Genomic DNA, 19,048 nt, shown 5'->3' on the forward strand with positions numbered 1-19,048 from the left:
CCTCTTTGGCTGTCATTGGCCAAGCATTGACGATGATGCAACTCAATGCCATCTCATTGATGATTCTATCCTGGAGGTGCAGGTGTATCATTGGGGTATCATTTGCATCTACATCACCTGTTCACCATTCTTCTCCCATATTTTGCCTGTTAAATACTGCATCATCATCATCATTATATTATCTTGCTGCCACAAGATGTGGTGTCGATGGCTACTCACTTAGACAGTTTTAAACGGGGATTAGGCAAATTAATGGATAGAGTCTATCCAGGGCTGCTGATCACTGATAGCTGTATACTGCCTCCAGGATCATATGAAGCGTGTATCTAAATCCCAGTCGGCCGTTTTTGCGAAACAGGATGCTGGAATGGGCGGACCTTTGTATCATCTTATATTTAATTCTGGTTGAATACTTTCATGATCGAGGACAGCGGCAACAATATAAGTGACGTGGGTTTTTTGGGTTAGTTTTAATGCAACCACGGAGGCTGCAGTCTGCCTCAGGAGCTCTACGCCTGGCAGCGGCGGCAGCAACAGCAGCAGCAATTGCAACGCTTTTTAACCCTTTCCCTGCAGACACAGACCCGCGCCCCCGCCGCAGAAAGCTGCTCCTATCTCTCCGATCGTCCAGGTTCCCAGAGGCCTCGGTTGCTTCTTCCTTTCTGACGGCGACCCGGTAGGTTGGACAAATGCGCGATTGGATACACTTTGCCCCGAGGTAATCCATAATATGCAGGAAGCGCCGCCTTCGTCTGTCCGTGGGAGGCACATTGATCGAGGCCGCGTCCTGCTCTGAAGCCCACTTCCTCCAAGCATTCCTGCTGTTGCAATGGATCTGTCGCGGATTTGGCACTTGGCGATTGTCTTTTGCCTAACGTGCGTGCTGGTCAAAGTCATCCAGTTGCATCGCCGGAGGCAGGAGCTACTGAAGGTTTTGAGCTGTTTCCCGGGCCCCCCCACCCACTGGCTGTATGGGCACATCTCTGAGGTAGGCGAAAAGAGAGGAGACTTATTGTGCATGGGAGAAAAGCAGCTTCAAATCCGGACGCCGCCGTAGCGCACAAAGCATCGCGAGGTGGGGTGGGGGTGAGGGACAGGTCCAGCATCATCCCGAGAACCTGATACACCCTTCTGAATCCTCCACCCAGGGCCACCCGTCCCAGGGGCGTGTGAGTGCACGTAAAAACTAGCCTACTACGGTACAGAGGTGACATTAACATTCATTACTGTGCCCATTCCCCCTCCTTGGTGAAAGCTTTGCCCACAAGGAAATGTGGCTGAAAAAGGGCTGAAAAAGTTTCCCCATCCCCGATCCAAAGAGGTGTTGCTTGCAGCTGAGTAAAATTCACAACTATTAAGAGACATTATTATTAATGGATTGTATCATTTATTAATAAATAAAAACACACATTATTTACCGGTATGTGCTTTGATTAAACAACTATCTGACTTTTAGAAGACATCTGAATGAAGCCCTGTTTAGGGAAGTTTTTAATTTTTGATGTTTTATCACTTTTTATTTAATAATAATAATAATAATAATAATAATAATAATAATAATAATAATAATATTCTCTTGGGAGCCACCCAGATGGTTGGGTATAAATAATAAATTGTTATTGTTATTAAGTTAACAGAAGCAATTAGAACAAGGAAGATGCCTTTATATGGAGTCAGACCACTGGCCCATGGAGCTCGGATTGGTAGCAACTCAGCCTGGAGGAAAAGGTTACATTGTAAATTTCTGAAGTATGAAGCCGAACCTGAATAAGAAAGGCAGCAGACCTTTGATTCTACCTGGTGACCTGAAAACACAATGACTAGATAAACATCTAGATTGACCAATGTCGCCTTGCATGTTTATGAACCTTAGGTGGCATTCAAGTGAGTTCTACTCAGACCAGACCCATTGAAATGAATGTTGATGATTAAGTTAGTTTGATAAATTTCAGTGAGTCTACTTTGATTAAGGCTTAGTTTAATACCACCCCTTGAGCCATTTACATTAACAGCCACAGCCACATTTTGCGACATGGAGTTTGTCTTTCCACACTTCTCTGATCAGCGATTGGGATAAAGTTTTGCTCAGATGAAGCAGACGAGAGACAATATATTGTTAAAGTTTGTGGTGTGCCTGGTCTCCCCTTCTAATTCCTGGACCCCCTTCTCATTTCTGGGTGCCAGATGCCGAATTTAGCAATGTCAAAATATAGGCCAATCCAGTTTTTCTGTGTTCAGGAAATAGCCTGGAGAATTAAGTCCATGGGTCTTGCTGTGGTTTATATCTTTTCTGTTCAGTTTTGTTCTGTTTATTCTTCCAGGCATTATTTCCATGTTCATGTTCCCCTTGTGCAGTTACACAATCTCCATCACATATAAAATGCTTTTTCTTTACCAACCTAGTGATGACATTTTTTTTTATTTCAGCAGGCATTTTAATTGAAATTTTATTTTATAGTTTAGTTTTATACTTAAACATTCCAGGTTTATTCCTTCTCCCGTATTGTGCTGGATCCTAGTTCTATCACTCTCAAACATAATTTAGATTGAATGTTTGTTCTGATCCCTTCAGGAAAATATTCCACCTTCGCCTCCTTCTTTGCTCTCTTAATTTGTTGCAGCTCTTACCTGTTTCCAAGGTTTTCCAGAAGGCAGAAAACTGGAGCCTTCTGTATCCATTTGCCTTTCCTTTGTGGTTTGGGAACTTCTCTGCCTGTGTAACTATCACACACCCTGATTATGCAAAACCATTACTCGCAAGAGCAGGTAAAAAAAAAAAAGGCATTGATATCTGGTTGATTGGGGTACATGTGCATTGTTGACATCCTAGTTATTCTGATACAACAAGTTGCAGATGCCAATGATAAGTTCCAGTTATCCACAGTGGGGAAAAGGGAAGTCACAGATGCTATATTATCCAACAGATTTGCATGGTGTCCCATGTTGCCCGTAAGTAAATCTGACCTATGCAGCAGAAAAACCAGGTTTCCCCAAAGGAGTGGAATGGAACATCAGGAGTTGGGGAGCTGATGGTTGCTTTATCTGGCTTTTGGTAAGCCACACACACAAAGCAGGAGAAGACCCTTGTAGGACTTCTCAATGAAGGGGGCATGGTCGTAGTCAGGATTTATTTTATGGGGGGCAGCCTTGGGGGGGCAGAACCAAGTTATCTGTGACACAATTGGTCAGTTTGTTATTTTTACTTATTTACTCCCCCCCCCCCGGCTACACCCCTGGATAAAGGTAGGCTAGGAGGATTGGCTGTTTCCAGCAGGCATTTAAATCAGCGCAATAATGCACAACAGCATTTAGTTGCTAGCTTATTCAATTAGAATTGCAAAAGACCTGCCTGTGTTCCTATCTAGATGGACATGCAATATCCTGTGTGATTCTTTCACATGTACCATCATCCTGAATCATGTGGGAACTGGTTCGCTACATTAGTAAATGTACCACTCACAGCTTTATGGTCCCTTCTCTAAATACAGGTGAGTGCTATGAGTTAGTACTGAGTTTTGTCTTCTTTGCTCTTCTTCACTTTCTCTCTTGCCCTTTACAGAACCAAAGGACAGCTTGGCCTATCGGAACATAACTCCATGGATAGGTATGTATGTTTGAGGCCTTTATTATGAAGTAGAATTAATGTAAGTTCATAACAGACTGTAAATACTGTAAATAGCATAGGTTCTCTAGGAATTAAAAAGGTGTACATTTTGGGACTGTCGGTGTGGGCGTTCCACATCTAGATTTTAAATGTTTTGGGTTTTGTTTTTTAAAATTTTCCTCTTAAGTATACTGCCCATGACATTTATTTTGGAAGATATTTAAATAAATAAATAGAATCCAATAGGATAGTGAATTGGATCCAGATACTAGCTGGGCTATTTAGGTGTGATTTCTGAAAACTAGAAGTAAAATCTACAAAGTGTTATGAACTAATAAAATTGTAGACAGGGGGAAATGCACTGTTTTGTGAGCAGATTTCTCTTCATGCAGTGGGACTTCACCATCCTCTCCTCCTCCCTGCAGCCCTCATGTGCCCTCAAAATCTTTCCTCGGGGTCTCCAACCACCAGATCTGGTTTTGAGAGTGTGTGGGAAGCTGCAGAGGAGAGAAGGGGAAAGTTCCTTCGCACAAGCAGAAGCCTCTTGCACTAGCAGAATTGGAATGTGGGATACCACCCTGTTTGTTTGCAATACTTTAGCTACATTTAACTTTAGATATTGGAATGACATTTTATACACACGGCCACAGCACAATTTTACGTTTCAGGTTTGAATTCCCCATACTTATTTTCAAGAAGAGGGTGGGGAGTAAACTATTGTGTAATGCAGTGTCACCTTTGAGCACTGAGGCATCAGAACGACAGGTGGCAGGCATGCTTAAGGCAGCTTGCTGTGTTTGAAACATGAATCCCAGCTCAAACATGAACCTCCACCTATTTTTATAGAGCTGCTACAGGTGGAAAAGAGTAAGAGAGAGAAAGGAAAGAAAGAAAGAAAGAAAGAAAGGAAGGAAGGAAGGAAGGAAGGGGGGAGAGAGAGAGACCTGTAGAGCAAGGAGCAAGTATAGAAAATTCACAACCAGACAGACAGCAAGTAAGCCATAAATGCAAACATGAAATTGAAAAGGCCTGATTGATACTACAAAATCAAGAACCTTAGGGCAGATTGTGACAAAATGTGTCTATTTTTTGCCATTTGGCTACAATTTGTTGTTATTTAGTCGTTTAGTCGTGTCCGACTCTTCGTGACCCCATGGACCAGAGCACACCAGGCACTCCTATTTTCCACTGCCTCCCACAGTTTGGTCAGACTCATGTTTGTGGCTTCGAGAACACTGTCCAACCATCTCGTCCTCTGTCGTCCCCTTCTCCTTGTGCCCTCAATCTTTCCCAACATCAGGGTCTTTTCCAGGGAGTCTTCTCTTCTCATGAGGTGGCCAAAGTATTGGAGCCTCAGCTTCATGGTCTGTCCTTCCAGTGACCACTCAGGGCTGATTTCCTTAAGAATGGATGCGTTTGATCTTCTTGCAGTCCATGGGACTCTCAAGAGTCTCCTCCAGCACCATAATTCAAAAGCATCAATTCTTCGGTGATCAGCCTTCTTTATGGTCCAGCTCTCACTTCCATACATCACTGCTGGGAAAACCATGGCTTTTACTATACACTACAATATATTGGCTACAATAGAAATGTAAAAAAAGGTAATCGACCCCTGGACGGTTAAGTCCAGTCAAATTCGACTATGGGGTGTGGCGCTCATCTCGTTTTCAGGCCAAGGGAGCCAGCGCTTGTCTGCAGGCAGCTTTTCGGGTCATGTGGCCAGCATGACTAAACTGCTTTTGGTGCAATGGAACACTATAATGGAAGCCAGAACACGCGGAAACGCTGTTTGCCTTCCTGCCATAGCGGTACCTATTTATCTACTTGCGCTGGTATGCTTTTGAACTGCTAGGTTGGCAGGAACTGGGAAAGAGCAATGGGAGCTCACCTCGTTGCACAGATTCAAACTGCCGACCTTACAATTGGCAAGCCCAAGACGCTCAGTGGTTTAGACACACAGCGCCCGCCCCCGCCACCCCCCCCCAGCTACAATGGAACTGCCAACTAGATCCTCAATCCAAGCAATCTGTGGTTCTGATCGACATCTCAAAAGCTCCCATCTTTTTCTCTACTTGTATCAGGTACCTGTTTCTCCAGTGACTGGAGGAAATAAACAGAGAGAGAAAGAAAACAATTGTAGCTGAATTCTGATGGCTAGAGAAGATTGTTCTGTTTGATATACCAAGACTCTTATGTTTGTAGATGCTCAATTGAAAGAAAATGTATGTGTTCCTATAGGGAAAGGCTTGCTCGTCCTGCATGGGCCAAAGTGGGCACAGCATCGAAAGCTTCTCACTCCAGGTTTCCATTATTCCATTTTGAAACCCTATGTGACGCTGATAGCAGAGTCTACAAAAACAATGTTGGTAAGTCCTGTTGCGGTAACCAGTAGGGGAAGCCTGTTGATGCTAATCCAACTATAGGCTCTCTTCCTGATGTCACCGAGGGTCATGCCATGGCCCCCCGCCACACGGGCATCGGACAGGATCCACGACCGCCGGATTCCTTTAGCGGAATACCCAAAATTGTCGGGGAAGGCGATGACCACGCCTTGCCCCCCAAAACACCAACAACACATTCCAATGCCTAACTGCCAAATACCACGAACGTTGTGACGGTTGCTACGAGGTAGGCGAAAAAAACCAAGAGGCCGGGCCAATTTAGCCAATTGGAAAAAACTCCTACCAGGCCCCCTGGTTAAACAGGGCGACCAACCAGAGGTCCATAGCAAAGTCTCAGGAACAGCTAATCTAAAGGGAGTGGAGGGTGGGTGGGTGACTCGAGGAAAATGTGTGTGCAATGGTGGGGATGGCTGGCGCGGCTGCGTTTGAGCAACAAGCCACGCCCCCGCCGAGCTTCCCTATTGGGTGCCCAACCGGGGAGGGGCGTGGCGCCAGCCCTGGAGTTGAAGCAGGGGGCGGAGCGCCCCCTTCATGACGCAGGAATTGTCTCCCGCTCACAACCCCTCCCCTCCCGGGAGGAGGAAAGACTTTTCCCAATGCTTTTTTTTAAAAAAAATACTAAAAAGTGTTTACCCTCCACTCAAAAATCAGTAGGGAAGAAGACAGTTGGGCCTCCCTTAGGAAACAATGCCAAAGTCTTGGGACAGTTGCTGAGAAAGTTGTTGTTAGCGGGCAGCAGGATTGGTAGAATTCTAAAGTAGTGAGCTGGATTACACCTGTTTTATACACCAGATCAGTCTGTGCCCTCCAGGCTGCAGCTCCCATTAGCCCCAGTCGCTGAGCTAGCTGGGGCTGCTGGGAGTTTGGGGTACACCAGGCTGGTGAAGGATGCACCAGGTATTTTTCCATACCATTTATATTTACTTAAAATATCTTCCGCAGTTCAAGGTGGCTTTCAGAAACAGCAACATAGAAAAGGAACAAGGAGCAATGAAAGCCATCAAGAGACAAGTTTAAAACATTGTCTCGTTATTTTATCAAGGGGCTGCAGCCTATATGGGAGCCATGAATAAGGGCCATTTGTCTTAGGGTATAAAGCATATCAGACAGGTTGCTAACAATCAAAGCTCAAGAAAAGTTTGCTTCAAATCTGTGTGTCGGGAGTCAGAAAATGGAGAGTTCTGATTCTTCTGCCACTTGATAAAGTCGCAGTAAAGTTGGATGTGCCCAAAGTCTATTCTTAATTGAGACGTAGTTGCAGTGTGTGCCCCAGAGCTGGGAATGAAGGATTCTCAAAAGCTGGAAGAGAAATTGCTGAGACCCAGAGTACAAAGAGAAAACGCAGTAGACAGGCTCCAGACACGCAAAAGGGAGAGGTCCATTATTTGGAACTTACCTGTCTTCATGCTAATATTTTCCTACTTAAAAATCCCCCATAAGGACTAGACTCTATGTGCCTTACTCTACCAGAAATATTCAGGAAATCTTTCCAAGTCCTTTGGATGTTAGGCTCTTTCAGAGTTAGGCCCACCAACCAGTATAGGGAGATCTCGCAAAGACACCCCTCTTTTCTGCTTTGCGCAATGTGCTTTTTCCATGGTCTAAAAAAAACTGGATTTGGTTTTGCACTCTGAGAATATCAGCGGTGAGATTAGCTATGAACCATTTTTCATCTCTTGTTTTAGGATAAATGGGAACAGCTGATCACACAAGGTAAATCAGTGGAGCTCTTTGAACACGTGAGCTTGATGACTCTTGACAGCATCATGAAATGCGCCTTCAGTTATAACAGCAACTGCCAAATGGACAGGTTAGTAGTATTAATGTCTTTTAGCTCTGAGACAAAAGGCTCCTCTCCCAGACTAGGAATGTACTGAGCGGTAATTTTAAAAGATCCATCTGGCTCTCCTGAATTTACTTTCTGCATTCCACACCATAGTTCACTGCTCTGAAATACACAGTTGATGCCCACTTAAACTACCACATGTGGCAACAACATAACATTCAGTGCTATTTGCACAAATGTTTGGGATTCTCTTATGATCTGATTCAGCGCTGATTGCTTATGTAATTAGATGAACTCCAGTAGCTTACAAAAATAACCAGATTTTTCTTATTATGCATAAACATTATGTCATTGAGAAAATGTTGTTTATATTAGTGTAGTAACCTTTCCTTCTCAAAAATAAAATAAAATCGAACTTTTAATATAGTATTTATAAGAGGTAACAGCAGTATTAGCAAGTGAAAAGCCAGAGCTTTCTCACACCCTTTTCACATTTTGAAATATTCACCTATTCATGTGCTTTGTTGTACGATTTGGTGCCACAGAGCTGATTTGGTGGCACAGAGTTAATTTAATGTTTTAAAACTATACTGTAAGAACAATGTTCATTGGTAAGATTTATCAAGAACTCTGGCCAAAAGTTTCAATATAAGGAATAATTCCTACTCAAGAGTTGAAATGAAAAACGTGTGTATTCTGCTAAGAATAACAGTTTGGAGCTGGTAGTAAATTTAAACACAACGTGTAAGTACGATAGTTTTAAAGTAATGGTAAGTTTGGATACAACGTTTAAGTACAGAAATAATGTAGTTTCAAATATACAGTGATATAGTACAAAGGTACATGAAATACCAGTGCACAACGATTGTTTTATACAAGTCTCAATAGCAGTCAAAAAGAGTCCACATTATATAAAATCAGAATAAAGAATAAAGAATAAAGGATCAAATGGGGCCAAGAAGGAGTATCCGGAGTGTGAATCAGATGTACGACTCAGTAGTGGTAACCAGGACAGGGCCCTGTTTCGGAGAACACGCCTTCTTCAGCTGGTAATATCAAAAAATATGTCAAGATAGATCAAGGTGCTTCAATCCATAGATCATAAATATAATAAATTATATACATTCTAAAGTATGTTAACACATATCATGATATTTGGTTCCATACCTCGGTTTTTTGACGACTATAAATCTGTTGGAAGTCTGTATCATTTAGTTCTTTTATGTTTCTTTTTCAACATGCGTCTAGAAATAAGGATTTCCAAGAGTTATTATCTCCAGTCAAATTATTTGTGAAAAACGGACATCAGTTCAGTGTTTTCTCACCTTAGATAATTGCATCCAAGTTTTCTTGCGTTTCTCTGTGCGTTTTCTATTAGGGAGTGAAATCATTGTCTTTATATGTGTGTCTGTGGGGGAGGGAGGATAGGCTCTCCCTTCTTAAAGGTGTAGACTATTGTTACAACAGGAAGCACGATATATTCATTTGTTTGAAACGATGTCCCCCAAGGGCTTGAATGAACATCAAGACTACAGTTCTTTTCTCTAATAAACCACCATAGATGACCTTGGACTTTAAATCCCTTCTCTGCTTACACCTTTAAGTCTATTGAGACTTGTATAAAACAATCGTTGTGCACTGGTATTTCATGTACCTTTGTACTATATCACTGTATATTTGAAACTACATTATTTCTGTACTTAAACGTTGTATCCAAACTTACCATTACTTTAAAACTATCGTACTTACACGTTGTGTTTAAATTTACTACCAGCTCCAAACTGTTATTCTTAGCAGAATACACACGTTTTTCATTTCAACTCTTGAGTAGGAATTATTCCTTATTGTCAGAGCTGCTTCCAGATCCTAGCTCACAGAGGATCACGCTAGCCAGCGTTCACTTTATAAAAGTCTTTATTGAGTTACAGTTTCCATTCTCAAGCTGCTGCGTGCAGCTCTACGTCTTATGGGTTAGACCGGCGAAGCTCCGTCTGAGTCTCCGCCCCCTGAGCACCAGCTTACTAACCTAGCCTTACTCCACCTTTTCCGCCTGACCGTTCTTCTCTGGGTCCCTCTGCCCCCCGTGGTCTCTTCCTTCCGGGATTCTTCTGACGCGGACCCCCCCGACCCTCCTGTCTCCTTGCGCCGGGCTTTAGGACCTGGCTCCCTTTCCGGGCTGCTTACTGCGCCACCTTCCTGTGCATTTGAACTTGGCGCGCGCGCCCAACCTTCCACTTTCCGCCTGACCGTTTCTTCGCTCCCCGATGGAGGTGTGGCCACTCCTGACTCGTGCCCTCCCTCCTGTTGCGAGCTGCCAGCGCTTGATACCTGGCGCCCTTCTTCTCCCCTGCTCTCTGTTGGTGACGCTGGTCCCGATTTCCAACTGCTCCCCTCTGAGCCCCCTCTGGACCCTTCTTCCTGGGGTGTCCCCCTAGGTTCCCCCCTTGTTCTGGCCACTGGCGCTCCTTTCTGTGAATCTTCCGATTCACTGGAAAGACTCGGAGATCTCGGGTCGTCGTCATCACTCATCTTTTCCTCTGCCTCCTCCCCCTCGCTCTCTGTTTCCTCCCTTGCCCTCGCCTCTGCTCCTGAACCCCTGACACTTATATTGAAACTTTTGGCCAGAGTTCTTGATATATCCTTTTCAGTGCAGTTTCAACAAGAACTCCAATTTCTTTAACCATTGGTAAGATTTGGCATCAAAACCAGGATTTCATCATTTGACTTTCAGGGAGAATTCCTACGTCCAAGCTGTCATGGATCTGTGTTGCTTAGTGTGCACCAGACTGCATACAATCCTGGGTCAGAGTGATTTGATTTACTGGTTTACCCCTGAAGGATATCGGTTTCGGAAGGCTTGCCAGGTTGCCCATCATCATACAGGTAATTTCCCTGAATCATTCTTTCTTTTTCTGCCTTAGATTTTAGAAGTCGATTCAAGCAATGCCAGGCTGCTACTGACCCAGAGAATACAGAAGCGGCCATACACATTTAAGCTTGTATCCAATGCAGTGGCTAAGGAACCATCCGGTCAGTGCAAAAAAAGATGCTCGCACAATAGGACTTTCCCTCTCTTTCCCCTGCATGTCTCCCTAAATGTGTTCTGAGGAGGTTCACGTTATTTTAAAAGGTTGTGTGAATGAGGCCACTAGCTTGAACATAGTGATTAGCTTTGATTACCATATGTTGCTTATAGTCCTCCTGTTTCCCTATACAGCTCTTTCTTGTGTGAAGGTCATGGGAATCCTCCAGAGTTTAGCATGCAAAACATTAAAATTGTCATGAAATAAAAGCCTATGTCACATCCACATCATCCATTTAAAGCACTCGTATATCACTTTATCAGATGGGGATTTCCCTGAAGGCTCATGGGACCTATAGTTTATTAAGGGCCTCCTAACTATTCTCTCTCTCTCTCTCTCTCTCTCTCTCTCTCTCTCTCTCTCTCTCTCTCTCTCTCTCAAAAAACAATTTTTATTAAATTTTCCATTTTAACAGTCCAATCAAATCACATTAAATATTCCAAATTATACAAATACATATCATATAGTGCAAATATTCTGCCAAATTATAAATTTTTGGGGGACTTCCTATGCTTCAAGTTTGGGGTGGGGGCTCTGATCATCTTATATCTCTACTGCCTTGAGTTTCCAATAGTTCCTTTAAATCTTCCTGTTGTTAACCTTTCTTCTTTCATGGCCTCTGAGTTGAAGGTGAGTTGAAGTAAGCAATGATGTGCTTCTGTGTGAATTTTGTATGCTTGACTCTCCTATTGTTGCAGCTTGTAAGCCTATTGTTGCAGTATCTCCTCACACGCTGGTGTTTATGCCGAATCAGTCCAAAAGTCATTCCACTGCTGGCAGACGCCATCTTCTCTCGGTTCCAATCAAATCAAATCTAGGCATTTGCTTATTAATTTTCCCAGACCAGTTGCATCAAACATTAGCCTTTCCAGGGGAGATTTGCCGAATTGGACTTGAAGTGCAGATATAATAACAAATTAAGAGCTCACCTCCCCCTATGACTATTTATCTCTGCAGCTCAGTCTTTCCAAAGTTTTTTGAAGTGTCTCCAGCGGCTAACGAGATCCTGCTTCTTTCTAATATCAATATTTGGAGGGTCTTTTATCTTCTTCCAAGCATTTCAAAAAACAAAAGATTTAATTATATAGTATTGTTATTTCCACAGAGTTTATATTTTCCCATCTCACTTGCTGTAAATAATGTAAATGGTTCTTCTGGGGGGGGTTGTCAGGTATTGTAATAAATAATAGTAAAAAAAGCTTTGCCCCCCCCTTTTCCCTTCCGTTCCAACATACCGACTTAGATGTTATTCTTAGATGTTATTCTTTCTTCCTCTCCGTCTCTCTTGGCACCTCAGTGGCTGGCTTAATTGGCAGATTAATTTTCACCTCCTCACTCAAAGCATGCCCAAAACTTAAATCCAATTTTTCATCTTAAGAAATGGAACTTAGTGCGCTCGCGGGGACAGCGTCCAGGAGATCCGAACTCCCTCGGGGGCCTTCCATCCAGTGCCCCCACCCCTCCTTCTTTATGAACTTGGGGGTGGTTTATTGGGCATCTGCAGATGAGACTGCATCTTCCCTTACACCGGGAAGAATTTGAGAGGCTGATTACTCCCATCTCAGCCTCTAATTACCTTGTGGGAGCTGGAGCGATGGTATTGTCAGCCATCTTCCGTGGCGCCTCAAGTGGAAGTGGGGGCCTCCTAACAATTCTCAGCAAGAATTCTAACAAGCTTCAGTTCCCATAAGTCTTTGTGGGAAACCCTGAATGTGGTATAAGAGTCCTTGCTCCAAATGAATATAGTAGATGTGAACATACTTGATGAATTATGCAAGAGATGGAGTCTTAAAAAAGAATATTAGTGATTCATGCACATTAAAATACACTAGCATGGTGCTGATAACACCAAGGTTGAAGGTTCAGTCTCTGGGTGGGACAGCTTCATATGCCTGCATTGCAGGGGGCTGGACTAGATGATCCTAAGGATTCCTTCCAACTCTACAGTTCTATGATTCTATGGCAAACATTCACTTATCCAGAAATGTGTAAGGGACTAAACATAGTCATTTTAACGAATCTGATCAGTGAGCTAGTAATTTCAGATGAGCTGTTATAGTATTCATTTTCCGACACAGATAAGATAATCAAAGAGAGAAAGAAATCTCTGAGGGATGAAGAAGAACTCCAGAAGATCCAGAAAAAGCGGCACCTTGATTTTCTCGACATCCTTCTCTTTGCCAAAGTGAGTAGTGGGCGGGGGGGGGCATAGTCATTTCAATATTTGAATCTGTTGCACCAAATATAGCTGTGATTTCCAAGTGACTTGTAATACTGGTGACACTGGTAACTTGAATACTGGTAACTTGAATGTAGGATCTTGCAACCATCGTTCATAATTTTGCATACTCAAGGCGAAGCTTCACTAATTCACTGTCCCAGAGCTTTCCTTGGAATGTTTGGAAGTTTCATATGATGGAGAAAGCAGTGCGCAACTCTTTTTCTTTTTGGAGAGGGGAAGGAACAAAATACAATTGAAGGAAAATATTGCACCAGTGTTTCAACATCTGTACTGACTTCTTTTTGTCTTCAAAGAACAAATGGTGACATCATATTTATCCTGCCTTTTGGCACGGCAGAATGCTGCTACTTCTTCATTCTGTGCCAAGAAAACCCACATTCTGTGAAAATGAATGTTGCAAATCATGCAGTTTTGCAGATGCATTGTACAAAGGGTCAGAAACAATGGATCCCTGAATGAACCCCAGGTGACATTTACCCATCTTTAGGATGAAGATGGTAGTGGGCTATCTGACGAAGATCTGCGTGCTGAGGTGGACACTTTCATGTTTGAAGGCCACGATACCACAGCCAGTGGGATCTCCTGGCTGCTGTATTGCCTTGCAACAAATCCGGAACATCAGCAGAAATGCAGGGAGGAGATCAAGGCCATTCTGGGGGAACGTGACACCATCCACTGGTGAGTGCGCATTTTTATTGGACAGTTCTCCACAATACAAGGAATTTAGGAGAACACACCCATTTTCCCAAGGATGTGCCAAGCAAAGCATGGGTACAGTGGGGGATAGCCCTGAGCTTGCAGGAGAGACTGCCCAGCCCATCTCAAGGCTCTGGCCAGAGTTTGCCTCAGTACAGTGGTACCTCGGGTTAAGTATTTAATTCGTTCCGGAGGTCCGTTCTTAACCTGAAACTGTTCTTAACCTGAAGCACCACTTTAGCTAATGGGGCCTCCTGCTGCCGTCACGCCGCCAGAGCACGATTTCTGTTCTCATCCTGAAGAAAAAGTCCTTAACCCAAGGTACTATTTCTGGGTTAGCGGAGTCTGTAACCTGAAGCGTATGTAACCTGCAGCATATGTAACCCAAGGTACCACTATACTTGGCTGATCCTTAACCGTAAAGTGAGTAGGGCTCCAGAAACATTGCCTCCTGATTATCCCCACCAGTCTCCATTGCTTTGTCATTGCTGCCTGTAAGTTGTGTGAGAGAGGGGCAAAGGGAAAGGCAAAGGAACAAATCCCTTTCTTCCCCCCTTTTTATTTTTTTTTATTTTGACAAAGTAATAATCATAAATAAATAAGAATAAATATGTGCACTCTACCACCAAGACCATTCCGTCGTAACTGTCCAGCCTCCCAAAATTTCAACACTTCTTGCAATGGTTTGACCCCTTTCCGTTTTAACAATACAGATTCTACAAATCCCCTCCATATCTCCTCAGATCCCCGTCTTACCTTAATGGCACATGTTAATTTATCATTAATAGCTATAATCCACACCTCTTTATACCATTCTTCCATGTTATATTCTGCTTGCCCCTTCCACTTCCTAGCTATAGTAATTCATGCAGCTGTCAATAAATTTGTGAGCAGGTCCTTCATAGCCTGTGAACCTTCCACCCTATCATAAATGGATAATAATGCTACAAATCTCTTTCTTCCGGTCGGCCCCACCCTTTGCCCACATTGCATTTTCACATTGTGTTGGTGGCATTGCATTAGCATTTGGTTCTCCTGCAGTTATTGTGCTCCATCTGCTGAGGGAGCGTAGGACTCTCAACAACATTATGGTGGCACCAGCATAACAGCTCCTGGCACAGTGAGAAGATAGGACTGGTCTGCCTGAGGAACAGAGCTGGGCTGCTGGGGATGAACTTTCACCTGTTTTATTGACTTGCCTTTCTTTTTCCTCAGGGATGACCTTGGCAAGATGACCTACTGTACCCTATGCATTAAAGAGAGCCTCCGCCTTTACCCTCCAGTGCCAGGAGTGTCCCGAGAGCTCAGCAAACCTATCACATTCTTTGATGGACGGACTTTACCTGAAGGTTTGCTTCATTTTGTTTCGCTCACATAGCCATAATTTGTCTTTATAGATGTGATCCACATTGTCTTCCATTGTAAAAGTGAGTTATAGATTATAGCAAGAGCGCTTTAGCAATGAATCACTTCTCCTAGGTGAATTCAAAATGGTCATTACAATATTCGTGACTTGTTGTTTTAGTGTTTATAATATTAACTTGTAAGATATGGATTTGTTTGTTTTTCTTTTTTAGTTTTCGAATGTTGATTTTTGTGTGCTGTGTATTGTTATCTTTTGATATCTTTTGTGTTGTTGTTGTGTGGAAAATACTAATAAAATTCATTTTAAAAAATATTCGTGACTTTAAATCTGAAGCTTTGCTGCCTCAAACCCACTTTAACACTATGGTTACTCCCTCAACAATCAGATAACCCAGGGTCTTGTAACACAACTTGACATTTTTTCCATGTTGACTTCTTCCCAGGAACTTGGGTTGCGATAAGCATTCATCTCATCCACAAGAATCCCAGCATATGGAAGGATCCTGAGGTATGGTACTTCTTTGGTATTCTAGCTATTTCACTTTAAGGCAACAATGCTCCTTCAGTTTGCTAGTGTGAAGTCATTGCTAAATACTATTCACTCTGCAAAAACAAGCTTTTAATGCAGCAAAGGTCCTTCTCATTCACAATCAGTTCAGGGATGAGTGAGGTCTTGCTCCAAGACGACCAGGCATTCAGCAATACCAGCTGCAAACTGACTGAAATTCGCAATATTGGAGGAGAGGCTGTGCCCCTTACCTGGCCTGCCCCACCTCCCACACCATACCCCCCCTCTACCCTGAACCTCTGTGATTGTTTCCCATTCCTCTCCACAGCTCCTCTGCTCCCAAATACATCTCCCCTCCCTAAATAACAACAGCAACAACAAACCTACACAAACAGTCCCCCAAGCCTTGCAGCCAAGATGTCTCTGACATCCTCAGCAGCCTCAGTTTTGTAGCTGCAGTCAGTCCAGTCCCTGCCCTCCTAGGCCAGGTGAAAGAGGCCTGCAAGGCAGGGAGCAGGTCCCCTAAGACTCACAGCCAAGATGGTGTGGAGTGCCTTCCATCAGTTTGACTGGTAGTCCAGCTGCACCCTTATCCAGATAGGGATAGCCTAACTTCTGCTGTCTATCTTCTGGTAACCTCTAGGTTAGATTACTGTAATGAGCTATACTTAGGGTTGCCTCTGAAGACAGTTCAGAAACTTCAGCTGGTGCAGAATTAAGCAGCCAGGTTGCTCACCAGGGCAATCTGGTTTGAGCACACCATTCCTGGCCTGATTGCACTGGCTGCCAATTAGTTTCCAGGCCCAATTCAAAGTACTGGTTTTGAGCAATAAAGCCTTAAATGGCTCAAAACTACAATACCTTAAGGACCACCTCTCTGCATAAGAACCACCCCAGCCCCTGTGATCATCACCTGAGGCCCTTCTTTGACTGCCTTCTCCACGAGGGGTTCAGTAGGTGGCAAGAAGAGAACAGGCCTTTTCTGCGGTGGCTCCTGGCTTGTGGAATGCTCTCCCCAGGGAGACTTCCCCGGTGCCTTCATTGCATATTTTTAGGCACCAAATAAAAACGTTTCTCTTCCACCAGGTGTTGGGCTGATTAACATTCTATGGCTTTTAAAATGTCAAACTGAAGTTTGGGGTTTGTTTCTCTTTTTAAATAATGAATGCTTTCATTTTAGGTGTTTGATCCTCTGAGGTTTTCTCCTGAGAATGTATCCAACAGAAACTCTCATGCCTTCCTGCCTTTCTCTGCTGGGCCACGGTGACGTTTATATAATATAGATGTAAACTAGAGCAGTGTTTAAGATATTAAATCGTAGTGGAAAAGCTAAACTCTGAAGACTCTGTAAGCTTGGCATAGTGAAGATGAATTTAAAATGCATTTTTAGCATGGGGGATATCAACAAAGTCACTTTCGGGTAGCTCCAATCTTGCAGAGAGGTCGTCGTTAGTATCTTCCATCTATGGGGGAGGTGAGGGGAATCCTGCAGGAGTCCTGGGTAAGGTGGCATCCAGGCGCAGGGCATGCTTGCTACTTCCAACCCTCCCCTGCTACTTTGGCCATTCCACTAGTCTACTTTCTTTTGCCCCAGATGCTCCTCTCCTCTCTCCCTGCCACTGCTGCCCACTTTTTAAAAAAAGAAGATTTTTTGGCATCTGGGTTGCTCCTTTCTTCCTCCCCAGTTTCCGCCTTGCTTGTGGCCCAGAGTCGTTTCTGGGGAAATGAAGGGGAAGGTGGCTTACTATCAGTTTGCCACTACCACTTGCTCTCTCGCATCATGCCCCACGCCCCCCAATCCCCTGCCTGGGCTGCAGGGCCCAGCACTTTGTCCCGAATCTCTGCACTGCCCCTTACTACTTCACAATTCCTTTGGGCACAGTCACATGGAAAAGAGGTCCCCCACCCCTGCCTTTGGCCAACAGGAGCATTAATTTGGGCTTATCCCCCAATGCTCTCTGCACATATATTCCCACCTACAGTGGGGGGGGGGAGAACATCCTCCCTCTGCCTGGGGACCAGAGTCCATTATGGATAATCTGATGAGAATTGCATGCCAGTGATTGGGGGGGGGGCAGGTGCATAGGATGCAGTAGGTGTGGCCAGATCCTGAAGTTCCCCACCCCTGACCTAAGGTGGAAATGATGCCAAAAGTGTGTGTGTGGGGGGGGGGTGGAGCTGCTCCCCCTTCTGCCATGCTCACAGCATCCTTCCATTTGCACACACAAGCATCCCCCAGCATTATCCCCACCCACCTGTATTTACACATGCACCTGTTTGGATGTGTGTGCACACCCAGCTTTTCTCTCTTTTCCTTGCTATTCATCCTCCCCTCTTCTCTTTATCTCTACCCTTTCCCAGCAGCCTCCCTATCCACCACCCATAGGATAGTTAGAAAGAAGCTTCCATTGACATCAGTGGAATTCCGCCCCTGCCCCATGTCTAATTGTTACCCGGGACAGTTTTCAGGAGAGGGAAGCAGGTGGGGGAAAGGATGGCTATTCCTTCCCTCTCCAGCTCCCACACCCTGAAAATCCCCTGCCCCCCCTTCAATGCAGGACCTAGGGGGGAAAGGACCTATTTGTGCAAATGAGACTTTTTTTGGCAAGCCAAATTGCCACACCTAGGGGGTCAACTACTGCAGGGGAGGTCATGGGCCACATCAAACAGTCCAGGGATGTTCTCCAGCCTTGGGTCAAGGGCATTTGCAGGAAGGTTCAGGTTTAGCATGGAGTCTCCGCAAGCTGAGGTTCTCTGTTGTAACCCGCTCTCTTTGTCCTTCCAGGAACTGCATTGGGCAGCAGTTTGCCATGAACGAGATGAAAGTGGCTCTGGCCCTGACTCTGCTTCGGTTCGAGCTTTCGCCTGACCCGACTCAGCCTGCGCCTATCCCCACCCCTCAGATCGTCTTGCGTTCCCACAAAGGGATACACCTTCGCATGAAGAAAGTGGCGCAAATCTGAAGCTGCGGCGGGAATAATGTGCAGTGGAAGACTTGGAGCAGGACGTTGCACAAATCATTTGGTGCTTCAATAAAAGCCATTTGTGGCTGAGCACATTGATTGGTGTGAGCTTTCGTGTGCATATACACATCTTCAGATACACTGAAACAAAAGTCACCAGGCCCTTATATATAGTGAGAGGGTATATTTGAAGAAGTGTGTATGCAAACAAAAGCTCATACCAATAACAAACTTAGTTGGTTTCTAAAGTGCTACTGGAAGGAATTTTTTTATTTTGTTTCGACTACGGCAGACCAACAAGGCTACCTACCTGTATCCAGGAGTGGGTCACTTGCGTATCATCTGGTTTGGCTCTACAGTAGCTCACTCAGCTGTTTAATAAACAGACATGTACTGACA

The 19,048-nt window shown here is 44.2% G+C and overlaps 1 protein-coding gene across 1 annotated transcript; it reads left to right on the top strand.

Moving 5' to 3' along the window:
* The first annotated feature begins 682 nt into the window (after positions 1–682).
* Positions 683–19,048, top strand: LOC308586522 (cytochrome P450 4B1-like). Its single transcript, XM_081193208.1, has 12 exons — positions 683–988; positions 2,622–2,766; positions 3,560–3,604; positions 5,843–5,970; positions 7,692–7,816; positions 10,524–10,675; positions 12,954–13,060; positions 13,605–13,795; positions 15,029–15,162; positions 15,622–15,686; positions 16,867–16,949; positions 18,472–19,048. Exons 1-12 carry the CDS (start codon positions 830–832, stop codon positions 18,647–18,649), a joined length of 1,512 nt encoding a protein of 503 aa, XP_081049334.1. The 5' UTR covers positions 683–829; the 3' UTR covers positions 18,650–19,048.

This window comes from Podarcis bocagei (assembly GCF_964188305.1).
Source record: "Podarcis bocagei genome assembly, chromosome: 5".
Classification (NCBI taxonomy): Eukaryota; Metazoa; Chordata; class Lepidosauria; order Squamata; family Lacertidae; genus Podarcis; species Podarcis bocagei.

Bases quoted from the DNA above. Each gene is read 5' to 3' on its own strand.
- LOC308586522 (XM_081193208.1), top strand. From the start codon at position 830: ATGGATCTGTCGCGGATTTGGCACTTGGCGATTGTCTTTTGCCTAACG. The intron at 5,971-7,691 runs GTAAGTCCTGTT...CTCTTGTTTTAG, and splicing joins AGTCTACAAAAACAATGTTG to GATAAATGGGAACAGCTGAT. The intron at 15,163-15,621 runs GTTTGCTTCATT...ACTTCTTCCCAG, and splicing joins TGGACGGACTTTACCTGAAG to GAACTTGGGTTGCGATAAGC.